This window comes from Xiphophorus couchianus, chromosome 20, assembly GCF_001444195.1.
Source record: "Xiphophorus couchianus chromosome 20, X_couchianus-1.0, whole genome shotgun sequence".
NCBI classification, from domain to species: Eukaryota; Metazoa; Chordata; class Actinopteri; order Cyprinodontiformes; family Poeciliidae; genus Xiphophorus; species Xiphophorus couchianus.
The window spans coordinates 28557753-28577604 of record NC_040247.1 but is presented as its reverse complement, the minus strand read 5'-3'; the positions used below and the strand labels follow the sequence as shown (position 1 = coordinate 28577604).

The 19852-nt window shown below is 39.6% G+C and overlaps 1 protein-coding gene across 4 annotated transcripts in view; it reads left to right on the top strand.

The window, feature by feature from the left end:
• Positions 1-19852, top strand: part of cadpsa (Ca2+-dependent activator protein for secretion a) — a 104407-nt gene that overhangs the window by 50579 nt on the left and 33976 nt on the right. For 2 of the 4 annotated variants that reach the window (XM_028002990.1, XM_028002987.1), the window contains 9 exons: positions 1993-2099; positions 2517-2525; positions 4502-4658; positions 9867-10008; positions 15787-15942; positions 16841-16988; positions 18167-18241; positions 18902-18985; positions 19453-19485. In XM_028002990.1, coding sequence (XP_027858791.1) covers positions 1993-2099; positions 2517-2525; positions 4502-4658; positions 9867-10008; positions 15787-15942; positions 16841-16988; positions 18167-18241; positions 18902-18985; positions 19453-19485 — 911 coding nt within the window. The remainder of the gene's footprint in view (positions 1-1992; positions 2100-2516; positions 2526-4501; positions 4659-9866; positions 10009-15786; positions 15943-16840; positions 16989-18166; positions 18242-18901; positions 18986-19452; positions 19486-19852) is intronic. The other 2 variants (XM_028002991.1, XM_028002989.1) reach the window with 1 other exon arrangement.

The following is a 19852-nucleotide window of genomic DNA, read 5'->3' as shown; positions in this document are numbered from 1 at the left end:
GACAGAACCTGATAAAGATTACAGCTCGCTTCAGCTAAAGGTGCTAGCTATGTAATTTAAAATCTAAATAATTTTTGATTTCCATTAGTTATATTAACTATTATAACTAATAATATAACCTGTTTGTCAAACAGGTCGACAAACAATCCTTACACACCTGAACAATAATAAGCTATCTTTGCAGCCAGCTTCCTGTCTGTTGCTGCACTTCCTTAGCAATAGATGGCCCAAATGGCAGAATGCATCCTGACAGCCATACCACAAGGGTGTGTATTTGGTCACCTGCTATTCTCATTTTTCATACATGACTGTTTATAACAGCAATATCACTGTCACTTGATGGTGGTACTGCCATCATATGTTTTTCTTTTTTAAGAAAACTTGTGAATCAGCCTCAAAACTGTAGTTCAGTGGGTTAATTAATATAAAACGACTTTGGAAGCCGAAGGTAAATGGATGAGACCCACCGTATTTGACTTGAATCTAATAATCTCCCATCAAATGTTTCTTTATGCACTCTTTGTCTGACAGTAGGCTGAGCAGCCTGGTTATTGTGTATTCTTCCTCTGAATGATCATCCAACCAAATTACTTCAGTCTCAAATAATTCAATTTTTACTTTTAGAGTCCTGGCCTGCCTTTTATGCCTGCTAACTTCACTGTCCCATTGTAAGTGATAAAACTTAACTTGCTCTTCTGATATATGAGCATAATGGATGAAGTGGAAGCACTTTGATTTGTATTATGGTGTTTCTGCCTCAAATTCCATTATTTGCCTTATATACCTTATCAAAATCATCTGCATTTTAACACTTTTAAACTCATTCTCATCCTTATACCATGGCCTTTTACGTACAGATTTGTAAATCTACTCTGACTTACAAACACCGGTTAGTGGAACTTGTCATAAGTTGATTCCACAAGACTCTGTCAAACAAGAAGTTAGATTATTTTCTGGCCATAGTATAAATACACCTCTCACTGAACACAATGAAGGTGTGGAGGTCAAGTTTTCATTCAGTGTAGCCTGCAGTGATGAGCCAACATATTATGACCATTGTGGAGTAACACACTTGTTTGTCAGGATTTTGGAAACGTGTCAACATGAAACTGTCAATAAGCTGATTTTGAAAATAAATCATAATTAACCAGACTTCCACCAGTGTTATGAGATGGTCATCATCATCTTTCTCTGAATGGTCACAATGTTTTGGCTCATGTATTTATACATTTATTGTGAAATGTAAGTTTAACAGACACATTGTAACTTAGAACCTCTGGATAAAATCAGAAGATGACAACATTACTGCATGATAAATGTTCAGTGTTGCTGCTTATGTCCCTCGTCATGTCCATGCTTTTATTAGATGATGTCATCACTGTTCTGTAAAGGTACAACTCCTCATATATAGCTATGTATCTACAGAGAGATTGATGTACATAAATAGATAGATAGATAGATAGATAGATAGATAGATAGATAGATAGATAGATAGATAGACAGCTTTCTTTTACATCCAAAACTAACACAGTTTTGGTGGTGTTAAACATGCATTGTGTGTGACTTTGAACAATGACCTTTAACCAAGGCAAATATGAATTGGTTTTAAATTGTACTTAAATGCCTAATCTCTGAGATGGAAGTCAATGTTCAGTGTTGTGCTCTGATTCCAGTTATAATAAGAGGATATTTTATTCTTTCTTTTACTCAACCTGTTGTAAAACATGTATATATACTAAAAAACTTTTTAGCGTACATACATGTTTTGAATCGATTTAAGGCCAAATATGAGCCACTTGCGAGACACCAGTTAAATCCAAATTCTTGAGTGACTGAAACTTATGGATCTAATGTGTAATCAATTTAACAGCATGCATGGTACTTCCTTTAGTTCATTAGGACACTTAGGTTGCATGCAAACATTATCCAAAATGCCGTACCCCACGGGGGGGGAAAAAAGGTGATTGTTGATTTTTAACCCCTGTGCTTCAGAAAACGTAGGCCGTTTAGTCACCCCTGCCAAAAAGCTGGAGGACACTATCCGTTTGTCTGAGCTGGTTATCGAGGTGCTTCAGCAGAATGAGGAACACCATGCTGAGGTCAGTGTGCTGTTAAGCATCTTCACACACACACGCACACACTCAGTCTATTCACAGCTCCCTAAAATATGTCTTTTAGCTACTGATTTGTGTAAGGCCTGCAAGTACGATTATTATTAATAATGAAGACGTCTAAGCCAAGGAGATATTCAAACCAAAAACTGCTCACACTCTAACAATGGAGTCATAATAGTATAAGGTCAATAATAACTACATTTGCAGTAACTGACCTTGGAGCACGTTAAACTGAAAGGAGATGCATGTTAGCGTGTTAGCGTGTTAGCTTCATAGACCTATCATTTCATATGCCTGTCTCTTTAATTATTTTTAGGTGTTTTTTGCGTACTATGTATTTACTTCCTTTCTGCTTTTTATTTCAATTGTTTACTTGGTCTGCACATTGCATATATTGAGCAGGGAAAAGAGGTATGTAATTCAGCGTATTATCTCTGACCCTCTGTCCTGATCCCTCCAGGCCCTCCGCATGCACATAATGATACAGTTGTTGTTGCAGAGGATCCATTATGCTTACCACATATCCACTGCTAGCCAAGTGCTTGTACCGATACTTTGTATGCTAAAGCTGCATACAGAAGGACTGACAAGCACTTCAGCAGAGTTGAAAACAGACCTTTGCCCTGAGAAAACCAAAAAAAAAAAATCTCAGAGTTGTCTGTTGCTGTTATTTGTTTTCAAGAATTTTTCCTGAATCATTCCTTAATATGCCGGCCTGTTTCCTACTTCCTGTAGCAAGCTAACTATAAAGAAAAAGGCACAGGAATAAAGTTCCTGTTGTTGAACTAGACAAGAAATGTGAGGCCTGCTTTCTATTGCCTGACGCCACACCTCCAATTTCGCTCATTTTTTTGATATCCGTCTTCAATTTTACTCATGTTTACAACCCCCCTCCTCCTTGCCGCTTATGTAACCATTTGTTTAATTATCATTAGTGGATTGAAATAAAATGATCTTTCAAACAATGTCTAGTAAAACTTGAAACCCCCCAAACAGAAGGCTAAATCTTTTCCTAAACGTTTTGGTAAAAGTGGATAAAAAAAAAAAAAAAAAAAAAGGAAGACTTTTCAGTTAGGAAATCTGTGGACAAACAAAGGTGGCGTCAACAGATACTCCAAATCAAAATACAGTACCATGTAATAGTTCTTCAATCCAAGGTATCTCCAATTAGCATTTCCCTATGTTTGGATATCTTGTAAAAGTATTTAGGCACAAATTTGTCATGTCACAAATATTCATCAAGTTTTTACAATTTTGAAACAAAAACCTTTTAACAGCCTCAAAACTTTCATTTAATTACAATAAAGAAGTTTTAAGATTTTCTATTTAAAAAAATCTTTTTCTGCAAGTCCAATTCATCTTCCTCTCATTTATCTATTATGTTTATGACGCTTTAAGGCCACCTTCATAGCGAATATAGAAAAAGCTCTACTGCTAGACATTTATGCAGCAATGCGTGTGCAATGCAAAGTATGTGTAGAAACTGCATTTTTCATAGCCCCGCTGAGCATTTCATCCAGATGTTCTCTTTTTTTAATTTATTGCCACCTTTGTATGTTTAAATAATTGAATATACTGCACATGAAACTCATTCAAGTCAGAGCAAGTCGTCATCAGACGCTGTTACATGAGTGGCAACGACTTGTCCCTCTCTTCCCAACTTTTCCCACATCAAGTATTCGCTGCAAGTAGCTGCTATGGCAAGTGCATGAGCCCCTCATCCCCCTCTACCTCTCCCACCACAATGAGTGCCATAGAAACTAGTGGGTACATTCACATTACAGTGCTAACAGCTTGATGTGAACACCACGGATCCTCAGAAGTCTGTCCTACGAGGCTCAGCAAGAGCAGCGGTGCATGGAGAATATTGTATTTTCGATGTGCATGAGAGTAGCGGGGCTGCCAACACCTGCTCCACTGCACCTATTTGATTAAGAGATGTGTGTGCGGCACGCCTCGCTGGCTCCTTTCTTCCGACCGACTAAGTGAAGGAGCTGTGGGTAAGTGTTTAAGTAGCTCCATACCATGCTTGTGAAGGAGCTTCTGCTGTTCCCTCAGCGGGCCTTGAGGAAAGCATGTCGATCTCTGTGCCAAAAAAAACTGTTGTTTGCGCCCCAAGTTGTGAAGAGGCCTCCTCTTGAGATCCCACGATGAATTCTTTATTTTCAGCAACTTAATTCCACCTGGTAATAAGTAAAAGAGAGAGCCAAGAGTCATTCCAGCAGATCAGTGAGGTTACATCTTATCGTTAGTTTTTTATTTAAGATTTTAGCAAGCGCATATTAATAGAGATTCACTTTCACTGATTATAGTTGTACATATTTTCCTCATTCTCAACTTTTTGTTTTCCCTTTGCTTTTTGGACTCTTGTCTGTCAATGTGTGAAGGCCTTTGCGTGGTGGTCGGACCTGATGGTGGAGCATGCCGAGACCTTCCTGTGTCTTTACTCGGCCGACATGGATGCAGCCCTTGAAATCCAGCCGCCTGACAGCTGGGACAGTTTCCCGCTTTTCCAGCTGCTCAACGACTTCCTGAGAGTGGATTGTGAGTGACTTAGAAATTAACAACAATCCCATGCGGACACAATGAAATGTATTTCTTATTAAGGTCGAACTGTGAGATGAACTCGTGTAGTTACACATTTTTGTTTTTTTAACCTGTAGATGTAGTTTGGCGAGGGTAGGCGGCATGTTGAGCCCATAAGTGAGCTACTTCATTCAAGCAATTAACTTGTTTGTATGTAGAGGGAGCGACTGCACAGATGCCACTTGAATCATATTTTGCATTGCCAGATTGCAGAGACAGATGGGTCAGAGTTTTACTAAACTCTGAACTGTGTGTGCGCACTCTGCATGGAATATGGAGGCTGGTGGTTGTAACGCTAAATCCTTTCCAGTTAAGTCAACACATGTAAGAAGCAGACTGACATTTTTGTTTTACAGAGGCATTAATTACATGTAGAGTCACTTTGATTCTCTGAGCATTATATTTAATTGAGGTTTTATAAATGCAAAATATGACATCTATATTACTTATGAAATGATTTTTCCAGCCTCGTTGTTACTGTAAACTTATATAAGCTTCAACAACAAAACAGTTGATTCTACGTCAAATCATAGTTATTTTACTTCCTGCCTTAGTCGAAAAGGACACATAATAATGTTAGGTTATGTTCACACTGAAGGCTTTAATTCTCAATTCTGATTTCTTTTTTGTGAAATCTTATCTTTTGTTTTTGTTGTGGTTGTTTTCATTTCCAAAGATATGCAACTACTATAAGATCTCCTGTGTGAACTGCAAGTGACCTGGAACTGTTCTGCATGCGCAGTAGGGGGCGCAATAACGTCACACATACAGGGCGTGTTCAGTGTTTTACCAACCGCCACAAAAAACGTGAACGGTTATGGTGGAGCGCATCTCACGATTTTAAAATTGTCCAACTGGAGGCGGCACGTTAGCAGCGTAATCCTCATTACTGTTCGGCATGGTTGTTGTTTTTCCGCATATCAGGAGGCAGAATGGTGACGTTTGTCGAGTGTCAATGACGCTCAGGTCAGATGAATGCAACCTGGCCATTCAGGTCACATTTGAAAAGATCAGATGCGTATATGTCCAAGTGGCCTGGATCACAGTGGAAAAGATCTGTCATGAAAAGATCAGATACAGGTTGCATTAAGGCAAAAAAAACAATTCACTTCACCCTGAAGTGAATCGGGTCACTTCAGGGTGTAGTGTGAATGTAACCTTTGATAGAACTAGATAGAATGCTGAGACCTCTCAGTATTGCTCATGCATTGGATTTCAATACTTATTAATAGATTACATTTTTCACTAAAGTTCCACCAGGTGTTTGCTAATTGGTGCTGCCACTAGTTTGGAGGAACTGAGTGGAGAGGCGGAGATGGGGCAGTGCTGAAAGGGGAATGCTCGGCTGGAGACTTCAACTCCAAGCTTTGGGTAAATATGCGGGGCTTTGTATGAGCAAGCGCCTAGGCACCCCCGAATGGTTGCCACGGGAAATTGAAGGATTTCTCAAATATGGACGAAAGAATCAAAGCAACAATCCATGTATGTTTTTGATGAGGGAATAACATATCAATAATTTACGAAATGCCTCCGCTTTAATGCTCTGGATGTTGTGGGGCTGGAGGTATTGCTGTGTAAAGAGGGGGACTGCAGAGTGTGTTCTAGTTGCAGGGGGAGTCAGACTCTTAAGGAATGAATTTAAGGCTACTGGCTAGCAGACAAACTTCATACAGATACTGGAATAATCACAAACACTTAGAATTTAATAAAACAAAAAAGCTCAACCTTACAGTTATATTACTCAGTCAAAAAGCCTCTACAACTAAGCTATCAAACTCTAGTTGTGTTTTTGTTTAATAGAAAATTAACAGTGATGCTGATCTTTCTTACCTTGCGGTTCAACAATTGTAGAACCTATCAAAGAGCATCTTTTTTTTCTTTTTTCAATGTAAACATATTTAAAGGTCTTTAAAAAGAATTAATGTTTTCATAGATTGTACAAAACCTTTACACACAATGCCCAGAGTCTTGGGCTGCCATATTTCTTAAACATTAACTCTAATTATAGCAGCCTGCTTGTCTCTGTTGTGATCTTTTTCTTCAGTACTCTAACCAGCACCCAGCAATGTCCTTGTTTTATGCTGCCTTGTGTAACCACGTCCATTGCTATGCACTTCAGTTGCTACTTTCACACAGCTGAAAATGTGAAGGAAAATCAGGAGGAGGCCAATTTAATAACACTAACAAGTGAGCATAACAAGCTATTTGCAGTCTTTTCAGTTACGCCGAATAAGTGGACGATGCTTTGCCTTCTCCTTGACTCCCGGCTGGCAAACTAAAAAGGGGACACATTCCCAAGGGACAATTAGCACCTTCTAGATTGAGTCCACATTGTGAACACTGAAGTGTATCCTTTACAGGGCTGCAGACTGCTCCTCAGTGTTCCTGCAGGCAAGAGCATGCAGTTCATTAAAGAGATGACTTACCTGCAGCAACCAGAATCAAGTTTTGACCACATCCTCAGACCCCATCCCCCCCAAAAAAACCACACAAACATGCACACACTACAGACATACAACATGGCTAGTAGGTTAAAAATCAGGAAGTAAGTCTGCTTAATCCTCTGATTGTTACTCAATCAGAGTAATAAACAATACATCTTCAACTAAACCCCATTTTGTCAGAAACCCCCTGGCCAAGTGGAAAAAGAAAATTCTTCCACTTGGAAGAAGACTGAAGCGGAGCTTTTTGGCCATCAGACGAGACGATATTGTTGCCGAATGCCAAAGGCTGCACATCACCACAAACAGATCATCCTGCCTGTGAAGCATTGTGGTGGAAGCATCGTGCTTTTTGGTGATTCTTCTCTGCAGAAGGTCCAGGAAGGTTTGTGATCGTGGGCGACAAAATAAACGCAGCAAAATCTAGAGAAATTCTAGAGCATAATTTGTTTCCATCTGCTGGAGAACTACAACTTCAGAGGACATTTATTTTCTAGCCAGATGACGACCCGAAGCATCCAGCTGAAGCTACACAGACTTCAAGAAGAGAAGGTGGATGTTCTGGAGTGGTGTACTCAAAGCCCAGACCTCAGTCCAGTAAAGAATTTGAAGCAGGACTTAAAGAGTGCTGTTCACAGCCAATCCCCACCAACCTGACAGAACTGGAACAGTTTTTCAAGGAAGATTGGAATAAAATTACAGCGTCCACATATTCAAGCCTGGCTGAGATCGTTCTACACACACACACACACACACACACACACACACACACACACACACACACACACACTCTTTGCTGGGATTGCAGCCAAAGGTGCATCAACTGAATCCTGAAGAAAGGACATTATGTGGAAATATTGAAACAACATCCAAGCTCTCATCCAGGAAGTTAAAGGTTGGGCACAAATGAATCTTCCCAATGGACAATAGTCCTAAGCATAAAATCAAAGTGGTTACAAAATGCCCATTTGTGGGGCAGATCTGAAAAAGTTGTGCATGAGTGAAGCAGCATACCAACCTGACTTCATTCTATTGTGAGAAGCTTGTGGTAGAAAATCCAAAACGTTTGACCCAAGTCATACAGTTCAAAGGTGATGGTATGAAATACTGAGGAAAGACATACAAACTTCTAATCTTGATGACAATAATAAATTCATCTTTGATATATTCTCTCTATAAATATTGTGGCATTTATTGAATAGAAATATTTTAGATAATTACAACTGACCTGAAACAGGAGACGTTTGGTCAATGTCAGACAGTGAGGATAAAAAGGTTTTTGGGTCTTTTTAGTGGGTGCATATGAACTTCTGGTGTCACCCGCATTGATAGAGGATTTGGGTTATTGCTGAATCAATAAAGTAACACCTGGTTACACCATTGACAGGTTGTCATTATTGGCTTTATAACATTTAAAATGCTAGAATGATTAAGTTATTGGCGATTACTTCATTATGAGTTGTCATAGACCCTTAAAACAGGGTGTTGATTATCAGTACATATTATACCAGAGCACTATATTGGTATAAATCCCAGCAGAAGCTCTAACTGCCCAGATAGAGTAACTAGACGCATGAGTAAAATATATTATAGCAGGGACATCTTTACCGCAGAAGGTCATCTGTTCTGTTGCCCCACAGCGGTGCACTTATGCAGTAGTAAATAGCCATAGAACTAGACAGGCGCCAAAGTCGGGCTGCCATTTGAGGAGTTAATGAGGTCTAAAGCAGTGGTAGCTTCGCCGTGGCGAACCCTGCAAGCACACTCCTGGATACAACACATCAAAGTGGACAGCAGCCGCTCAAGTGGCTAATTTGGAGTGTGGCAATGAGGGAACACAACAAACATTGCACCTACTGTGTATCATCGACCTTGACTCAAATGCCAACACACAAACGCACAAACACATGCTCAGAGGGAGAGAGAAAAACAAAGAGGGAGAAGGAGAGAAAAAGCAGACACTGCATGGAGCCGTGAGGCATCACATTAGCACACACTGGCCTCCATTTTATCTCCTGTGGTCTTTGTCAGTGTTGCCTTTTTACCAGTTGGGAGTCAGCTGAGACTGGGGGAAATGTTTGTGATGTGTTGGATTTAGAAACACCCCAAGACTCTGACCTTTTGTTTGTCAAGAATGGGGGGTCGGGGAGGGAGAAGAAATGTTTCATTTGTAGTAATGGAATAAAAAAGAATATCAGTTTTTTCCCAAATGTAGCTGTAAATTACATGCGAGATGAAACTTGTTTTTTTTTCACCGATGCATCTAAAATAAATAACTGGAAATCTTGACTGAATAACTCTTCCCTGCATATGTTTCCAAAAGAAAACATATGCAGTGTATAATAATAATAATAATAATAATAATAATAATAAATTTTATTTGAAGGTGTCTTTCAAAGCACTCAAGGTCACCGAGCATCAAATACAGAAGAACTAGTGACAGAAAGAAATGACTTTAAACAGAATAAGCAAGTTTGGAGAAGTGAGGTTTAAGCTTAGATTTAAATTAAGACATAGAATCAGAATTAGAATTACACAGGTGCCAAGTTGTGGAGAGCTTTGAAGGTGAGAAGGAGAGTCTTGAAGTCGATGCGGTATTTTATGGGTAACCAGTGAAGACGTGTTCCTTCAAAGTAGTTCTGGTGATTATATTGTGCTTGATGTCATTTGCGCACGAAGAAACATGCTTGACACGTTATTTCTCTTCTCGGGTTCGGTCTTACAGACAACCTGTGCAACGGGAAGTTCCATAAACACCTCCAGGACCTGTACGCCCCTCTGGTGGTGCGATACGTGGACCTGATGGAGTCGTCCATCGCTCAGTCCATCCACAGAGGCTTTGAAAGAGAGTGCTGGGAACCAGTAAAGTAAGCATTCACACTTTTTTCTTTTATCTTCTCTTATACTAAGGAGGCTTTTTGTAGAATTACCTACATGGGGCTTATTTCATACAGTTGAGTCCAAAATAATACCAGCGTGTTGGAATCAGTTTTATAGCTTTTATTTTTTACTAGATATGTAAAAATGAACGTGTTAATCCTGGATTAACTCAAATTCCTTTTAACAGCAGGATTATTTCCTTCACTTGTTGCATTTCCCTCCTGTCCACCTAACGCCCTTTTCCACACTGCACTGTGTGAGAGAGACAGAGACAGGGACCCCAGAATTATTTTACTGTTGTAGACAGGAAAAAAAATAATCGCACCAAAGCAAATATTTTGTGTGGTCAATGCTAAACTTCTATGAACGTCTGAGAATCATGAAAAATAACATATGCATCAAGCAAATACAACATGAGAAAGCAGCACAAAAATAGCATTTATGCTAACACCACTTTACAGGATGAGTCCTAGTTCTGCATTACACTCTCTATTATTACATTTCATTCATTTCACTTTTTTGTTTCCTTTTTTTAGTCTCACTTTAAATCTGTTACCTATATTAATATTACCCCACTATATGTAAAGCACAATCTTGTATAGTAGTATGTGCATAAAAAATACTTGTGGAGATTATTTGAAGAATTCTGTACCTTTATAAATTTTTCTGTAGAATGGTCATATTTGGTACTGTCACATTTCTAATAAAAATCTCTAGTGTGTGTTTGCAGGCTGTCTTTCAAAGGAGAAGCAGATTCTCATGGTTTCTCACCTCAGTTTGACCTTTGATAGTTTTATTTTTTTGTCTTTTGAAAGTTGTTCATTGGAATCAACTTTTGTGGTTACTTTTATATTTTCTACCCTGATTACTAGATTACTTCAAATGTAAGAATTGCGGATTTTGTTTTTTTACTGCATTTTCTGACTCACAAGCCTTTGTAAGCATTACTCCGTGGGGTAGGGTGGCGAGCGTCTTTCCAGGGGTGACCATGGCACCCCCTTGGGGGCGCCACTGCCCAAGAGAATCACCGGACAATGGGGTGCCTGTGGCTCTCTATCACTGTCAGAACGTGACTGCATACTGATGAGGTCATTCAATCATTTGATTCAGTCATGTTGGGCAAGTTTGGCCAAGAAAACTTATATCAACGGTTGGTGAGAGCTTGCCAAAAGGCATGTGTGAGAATGCATGATCAAGTGGAAGAAAGTTCTTATGACTGATGAGAGAAAACATGTAGCTTTTTGACCGTCAGACAAGATGTGATGACAGCATCATGCTGTAGGGATACGTCTTTGCAGCAGTACCCTGGATGGCTTGTAAAAGTAGAAGGTAAAATGAGCAATAAAATATTGGGCAGTCCAAGAGGACAGTTTGTTTCCATCGGCAAGAAAACAACTGTTTCAGAGACACAAGACACAACAATCCAGCAACTTCAGCTTCCTTCGTCTTGCTACATCCATTATGTTATTCAAAGACAACATGGTGGATATTTAAACTCTAAGCTTCATCAAAAAGAAAAGTTTTAAGCCTATTTGTATACGTAGACAGGTTGTCTGCCTCATGGACTGGAACTGGGAACTGCTTCCGCAGGAGAGGAGTCTGATGAGTGAGGCTATGCTCACACAGCAGGCAAATCCGACTCAAATATGCTTTTTTTGCCCATATCTTCAGTTCAGACTGACTTTTTCAGGCAGTCTGAACAACCCAATTCCAATCTTTTCACCCCCCAAAAAATACGATGTCTGCCACTTCTACATATGGAACTAAATCAGATACATATCCAATAATTTAAAAAATCCCTGCTGTCTGAACAGTCATCTCACACGGTGCCATTTATGAGGCATGCATCATAATTCTGCATAATCCTGACGCAGTAAATCAGGACATCAACAATGGCTAAAAATTAGGATTATAAAATTATGAAAGATATCTGTGTCACAAAAGTTTATCATATCAGAGTCAGACATCTCCTGGTTCTGGCTACACATCCAAACAGTCGTCCCTACAGTCAATGCTCCACAAAACACCATCGCTGCTTGTGCTTTCTTTTTTACCAGCTTCCTTCGTCTTGCTCTGATCTTGTGACGATGACGTTGGCTGCTAAAAAACTTTAGAGCCGATCTATAGACAGCTCCATCCATTATTACTTTTCTAAACAGTGCACTGTTGTGTGGCTTCTACGTTTTTCTTCTGCGCACAGGTCGCTGAGTCGCTGTGGGGTTGTAAACCGTTTACACAGAAGTCCGATTGCACTTGGGTTTAATTAGTAGTATGAATGACCATACAAAAAAAAAATCACATCTCAGCAAAATATCAGGAGACCTTCTGTGTGGAAGGAACATCTCATTCTACATCTAGAACCTCTAGGAACCAGTAAACCTGCAGTCTGACTACTTTATTAAATTCTACAAACAGCTGGGTGTGTTGTTTGTTAGATATAATTATCATAAAATGTCTATTGAGAATGATTTCATGATCAAATATGTTATATTGGCTAAATAAAACTGTAACTGATAGCCTATCTGAGAATACACTATGGGTTGACTTTCTGGAACAACCAGTGAAATGATGGCGTTCGGTAGCCTGGTTTTACTCTAAAATTGAAAAATTAGTGGCATTTCTATAGTGCAGCGCTGTATTACATATTACAGCATGATTTATCAGGCCACTTTTTCATGGCTCCTAATATGTTTCTAAAGATGTCTTAATTGCGTCCTTAAGTAGATCTTCACCATTCTATCGGTCACATTGCTTTGTGTGCCTCTGTAGCTCCAGGCTTGACTGCAGATCCACGTCCTCTGTTATTCTCTCCACGGGAGCATAGCAAGCACTCTGCTGAGTGTCAGCATCCAAATGCCCAGACTACCAAATGTAACAGGACCAAGTGTTAGCCTCCCACAAATACCCAACTTTTCTCCACCCAGTTGGATAACAGCTAATTGTGATTCGGAGTGTGTATTGCTCTTGCAGTGCAATATATATATATATATATATATATAAAAAAAAAAAAATTCCCTTCTCACCCACCGCGGGTGGTTCTTATCCTCTGAGCTCGGGTCCTCTACCAGAGGCCTGGGAGCTTGAGGGTTCTGCGCAGTATCTTGGCTGTGCCAAGGACTGCACATTTCTGGACTGAGATGTCTGATGTTGTTCCTGGGATCTGTTGTAGCCATTGGTCCAGTTTGGGGGTGACTGCCCCGAGGGCCCCGATGACCACAGGCACCACTGTGGTCTTCACCTTCCAGGCCCTCTCCAGTTCCTCCCTGAGGCCCTGGTATTTCTCTAGTTTCTCGTGCTCCTTTTTCCTGATGTTGCAGTCGCTTGGTATTGCTACATCTACCACAACGGCTTTCCTCTGTTGTTTATCCACTACGACAATGTCTGGTTGGTTCGCCATTACCATTTTGTCTGTCTGGATCTGGAAGTCCCACAGGATCTTAGCTCTGGCGTTCTCCGTCACCTTTGGGGGTGTTTCCCACTTTGATCTCGGGGTTTCCAGTCCATATTCTGCACAGATGTTTCTGTACACTATGCCTGCAACTTGGTTATGTGGTTCCATGTACGCTTTCCCTGCCAGTATCTTGCACCCTGCTGTTATGTGCTGGACTGTCTCAGGGGCCTCCTTGCACAACCTGCACCTTGGGTCTTGTCTGGTGTGGTAGATCTGGGCCTCTATTGCTCTGGTGTTTAGGGCCTGTTCCTGGGCGGCCAGGATAAGGGCCTCTGTGCTGTCCTTGAGTCCAGCTTTTTCCAGCCATTGGTAGGATTTACTGATATCAGCCACTTGGGTTATTTGCTGGTGGTACATCCCATGTAGGGGCTTGTCCTCCCATGATGGTATCTCTGGCACCTCAACCTCCGTTCCCTGTTGTCTGAGATATTCACTGAGCACATTGTCTGTTGAGGCTTTGTCCCTGATGTATTTATGGATCTTAGTTGTTTCGTCCTGGACTGTGGTTCTCACACTCACTAGTCCTCTGCCTCCTTCCTTGCGGCTCGTGTACAGTCTCAGGGTGCTGGATTTGGGATGGAATCCTCCATGCATTGTTAGTAGTTTTCTAGTCTTAATATCAGTGGCTTTTATCTCCTCCTTTGGCCAGCTAATTATTCCAGCAGGGTATCTGATTACTGGCAGGGCATAGCTGTTTATTGCGCGGATTTTGTTCTTGCCATTGAGCTGGCTTCTCAGGGCTTGCCTTATTCGTTGGAGGTATTTAGCTGTGGCTCCTTTCCTTGTGACCTCATCGAGGTTGCCATTTGCTTGTGTGTATATATATATATATATATATATATATATATATATATATATATATATATATATATATGATCTTGATATATATCATCTAAAAACAAAAAAAACAATGCAATTTTGGCAGTTTATCCACAAAATCTACACTAAAGCTGTTTTATTTCAGGCTGTGAAACGTTTTCCCACCTCACTATGAACGTTTGCATCCTTTCAGGTTTTCAGTCCTGAGCCTTCCCTGAGCCATCTGCTCCGTTAGCTGTCATCTTCCCGTACCTTTACTCCCTTTACTACACTTGGCAAAAATATAAATGCAAGACTTTTGTTTCTGTCCCCATTTTCCATGAGCTGAATTCAAAAGATATAGTTAATAATCATGCTAGTTTCTAATCGGCATCTTGATTTGCTACACCTGCGAAGTGGCATGGATCGTCTCTGCAAAGGAGAAGTGCTCACTATCACAGATTCAGACAGATTTGTGAACATTTTGTGCATATGGAAAATATTTGAGATCTTTGAGTTCAACTCATGGAAAAATGGAAGCAAAAATGAAAGTGTTGTATTTATATTTTTTGTTCAATGTATTTGTAGCTCAGGAATGAACAAGTACATTTGTATTTGTTTGGTCTCATACATTGACCCCATGATTTTAATGACTTTAATACTGTGAGGATTTGGTTTTTTCTGTGTATTCATTTAGGATTCGGTGTCTATTGAGTCTCTGTGTTGTCCATCCATCCCTCGATTGTTCCCATCTGTGTCTCGTTTCTCTGATTCCCCTCTGTGTATTTAATCCCTCCTGTGTCCCTTGTCGAGTCCTCGTCTTGTCTTCCGTCTATGTCTTTGTTGTCAGTTCCTCGGTACCAGTTTCTACCAATTTTTGATCTCTTAGCCTTCCTGAATTCTTCTTGAATTCTAATGTCTTAGCAAAAAAGGTTTTCTTTTAATATCAAAACCTGATTTTAAAAGAAAGTTGAAACCTAGGATCTGTGTAGTTATCAATGTTATCATGTACATTTGTCTTTCCCTGAGTTCCTTCCTGAGTAGTCCTAATCTTTTGTAAATGTATGTGTGAAAGAATGTTTCATTTCTTTTTTCCATCTTCTTCTTTTATGTGAAAAGCTATTGAAAAAGTCATCATCACACATTTCCTAAATTTACCTTACATATACAGTGGCTGATGAACAGCTACAATTTAGCTCTAGTTCCTGTTTAATGCGTATGCCAGTTTTAATTTGTCAAATGATGGTTGTGTGAATGCTTCATCATGCAGATATCTTATTCAGATAATACCATTGGCTATAACATTTTTATTTATTTTTGACACTGAAAATTGTAGTTACACAGCCTTGATTTCGTTTCACTTACCTTTTTTCCTGCACTTAATATGAATATTAATACAAATATTACTGTACGAATAGAACAATTGAATAAGCCTTAAGTTTTTAATGTAAGCAGGAAATGCTATTTCGCTGTGTCTCAGTTTGGGTTTACATGACTCTGATCTGTGGTTCTGTAGCAACGGTTCAGCAACTTCGGAGGACCTGTTCTGGAAGCTGGACGCTCTGCAGACGTTCATCAGAGATCTCCACTGGCCGGAAGAAGAGTTCGGCAAGCACCTAGAAACCAGACTGAAGCTGATGTCCAGTGACATGATAGAATCTTGTATAAAACGGTAACCACTTTTTGGACATGGGTATTCACATTGTTAAAAAAGTAAAAATAACTGATATTTTTTTCTTGGAGTGTGACATTACATTAGATTAATGTTTTAGGTAAGAGTTTCTTTTCTTAGCGTATGGGAGAATTGCTAATGCACCACCTGGCCAAAAGAAAGGGTCCCACGCTCTAATATTTTGTTGGCTCACCTTTAGCTTTGATTGCAGCACATATTTGCTGTGGGATTGTTTCGAGAAACTTCTGCAATGCCACAAGATTTATTTTCTCCAACTATCCTCGTTCCTTGGCGTTCCTCCTCCTCGGCTTTGAGATCCTTATTTGCTTCCTGGAAACCCGCACAAGAACCAACAACCACGTTCCACTCACCTCTCCCCGGCGTCCCCATCCACGACAAACTCAAGTAATCACTGTACACAATTTTCTAGACATTCCACCTTCAGCTCGACCTCATCCGTTCTGTCTCCTTGCGGTGTTTCCAGTTCCTTGCCTCCTTTTCCAATCCAGAGGTTGGAAAAAAATCCAACCCCTGGATTTTCTTTTCTAGGGGTTGAAAAATCCCTGGATTTTAGCTTTTAGCTTTTTCAAATGATGAAAAATCCCTGGATTTTTCAACATTTGGTATTCATTTTTATAATAGTCTTTGATTTTTACTTGTCTCCTGACAGTGTCTGTGTATGGGGGTCAGAAAACCTAATACCATCATGAAAGAAAGACAGTTCCCAACTATCCAGTTGGAGGCTCAGACATATTTATTCATTTAAATTCAGGTGGCGACTTTTTTTGTTTGGCCAGGGAGTGTGTATACATATCTATGTATGCATACATATAGTCACGTATATCTTTATATAGACATATGTGGCTTTGATGTTGAACTATCATACCGCTTTTTAAAGGACCCGGGCAGCATTTGAGGCCAAGCTGCAGAGAAGCAGCCGGACCACAGATTTTCGCGTGCCTCAGTCCATCTGCACCATGTTTAATGTCATGGTGGACGCCAAGTCCCAGTCAGCCAAACTGTGTGTTGTGGACCTCGGTCAGGAGGTAAGGTTTCCGTTTCTGTTCTCTTTCATCTTCTCCTTTAATATTCTCACCCCAGTTTAAAACTGGTGCTGTGGTGGCTGGAGCACTTTTAAGGGCAAATGCCTACAAAGGTGTAAATCCTTTTTTTTTTATGCAAGATAAACATTTGACTATTTTTACACATCTGCTTTTTGTGTAATTTTGCACGTGCCACGCCATTTTTCTTTGCAACTTTTTTTGTTTACCATCCCCGTCTATCGTATGGAGTTTGTCAGACAATGGGTAAGTGTGACCAAAATCTAAATGAAACTCTCGAGTCACACCACCCTCCTGCACCCAGGCCCCCCATTAATTCCCAAATGAATAATTAGTCATCAGTTTTCACTGTCTGTCTTCCTTCACTTGAATTGTTTGGATTTCATTACCATATGTGTAGATAGTATTGAATATACATGGGATGAATGTGAGAGATCTCATGTTTTGCACAGTCTCCAGACTGATGCTAATTACTGACGATGAATTCATTATTCCTAAGTCCTTCACAGTTTTGTCAGAGGAAAGAAGTCCTCTTACAGTATTTCTACCGCTCTCCATAAAAGCAGGTTATTTTTGCTGAATGAATGTTTCTTAAGTTCTTTTCTGTTCTATCCCTATATGTGAAATAAATATCCGCAGAGCACTTCATTAATTTACATATATCACCTAAATTTGTATATTTTATTTCTATAATGAATGACTAAAATACAAATACCAAGTGAGGCGAGTAATTCACTTTACCCCTTTCTCAGTTGCATAACTTAAAACAATGTTTTTACCTGAGGAATTCATAAAAGTTCCCTCTTATCCTTTGTTCTCCCCCAATTTGTATTACTACCATCACTGTGGTGGATTCATTCATGGTTATCTTGTAATCTAGTTTATACCTATTTAGTTTCATTGCATATAATTTTTATTTAGTATAAAAACAAAAGCAATTTCATAAAAAACATTAGCACTTCTTTCTTTGATACTCAAATATAGCTAAAAATGTAAATATGAAAACATAAAATCAGCAAAGGCTGGATAGATGGAGATCTATTGTTTAGAAACTTGCTGAGGAAATAAAAAATGACACATGGACAGATGTCATTTTTCTTTCAGAAATGTTTATACTGTAAATGTAGGAAAAATGCCTAACACTGTGTTGTTTCCATCCCCAGAGACAATACCACTCCCAAATCAACCATCTGATTGAGGAGACGGTGAAGGAGATGATTACTCTTTTGGTTGCAAAGGTACAACACCACCGAGCGGGTTTTTAGACCACAACATAACATGAGAAAATGAAAGGAAAGACACATTTGTTCAGATTCAAAGCAATCCCACAGATGTTTCCTTCTGGTGAATCGCCACGTTGACAAGAGGTTTAGTAACCTTATCGCTGTTGGGTCTCCGTTGTCTGGGGCATGGCTTTGTGGTTAAAAATCTTCAATGGCAAATTGTCCTCAACGGAGGGGTCACACAAAGCTTGACTCAGTGACTTTGATTGAATTGCAGAACACAAAAAAGACAAACTTGTAAATTTGGACGAGAGAGACCAGGGCTGGGGAGTTCACCAATGAGAACCTGGTGGCCAGGCTGTGACTTGAGTGGACTCTCTTCCCCTGAGCCCATCAAGTGCAGGTGTTACAAGTTCGGTGGCAGACAATCGAGGGGGGCCACGGCATAAGTTGTCAAAGGTGCATGATCTCACCTTCATGCACAGCTGGGGCTCAGGAACACAACTGGACCATCTTGTACTCCAAAGATGCCTCTGTGTTGGACTTTTCTTTCTGATGGAAAGCAATTATTCGCAGACATTTTTGTTGGATAAAACTTCAAATCAATTAACATTTTTTGTACTTTTCAAATCCTTTGTCTATCATGGTTTAACATTTCTCCTGTTTTGCTTTTAGTTTGTGGTCATTCTAGAGAGTGTGTTATCTAAACTCTCTAGATATGATGAAGGAACCCTCTTCTCTTCCTTCTTATCTTTCACAGTAAGTACAACATCCTTTATTCGTTCCTTCTGATAGTATTCACCATCTAAATTTCCATTATTAACATAATTCTTGCAAGCTCATCAGCTGCAGTGAATTTAAAAATCAGACTCTTGATCGTATATCACCTTCCTGATCAACTGAAACATTGTAATTTGATAATCAGTCGTTTTGGATTCAAAGCTGTTTGGTGTTTCTTGTAATACAGTTTGACCTTTTATGAAGGCGCTCTCACCATGAAATAGCTTAACATCTCAGCTGGATATCTGCTGTATTGTGGGGAAAAAAAGGATATTGAATTAGTGAGTGCACGTTTGTTGCTAAATGCACCGCAAGTCACGGCTGCTAGTTCAGCAGGCACTAACCACTGTGCTATGTACAGTCTCACCATAGTAGCCCTTCCTCTTAAAAGTGGTCTCACAGTTGGAGTAATGATGCTAACCCCTTTCTATGCCTTTCTTTTAAAGGTAAAAGCTGCCTCAAAGTATGTGGATGTACCTGTAAGTAATAATATTTGTCTTTGCTTTTTGTGGTAGCCTGGCATAGTGTCTTTTTTTTTTAACTTTATTTTTTTTATTTTTTACAACACATGTTCAAGGTTACATTCTTCCGTCTCTCACTGACATTTGTCATCTGCATTACAACTTGGCAACAGAAGATGAGACAGTAGGTGTTCTTAACAAATGTAATAATGATTACAAAACAGCAAAACAAAATCAACAGACAGATAACAGCAAAATAAAATAAATACAAAACATACGATTAAATCCTCCCTGAGTTAAAGTGGTTCCCACCATGGTATTTTAGACCGATCCAAGAGAACATACAAGTGCAAAAGGGCAATCCTGTAATTGTGTCACTGAAATA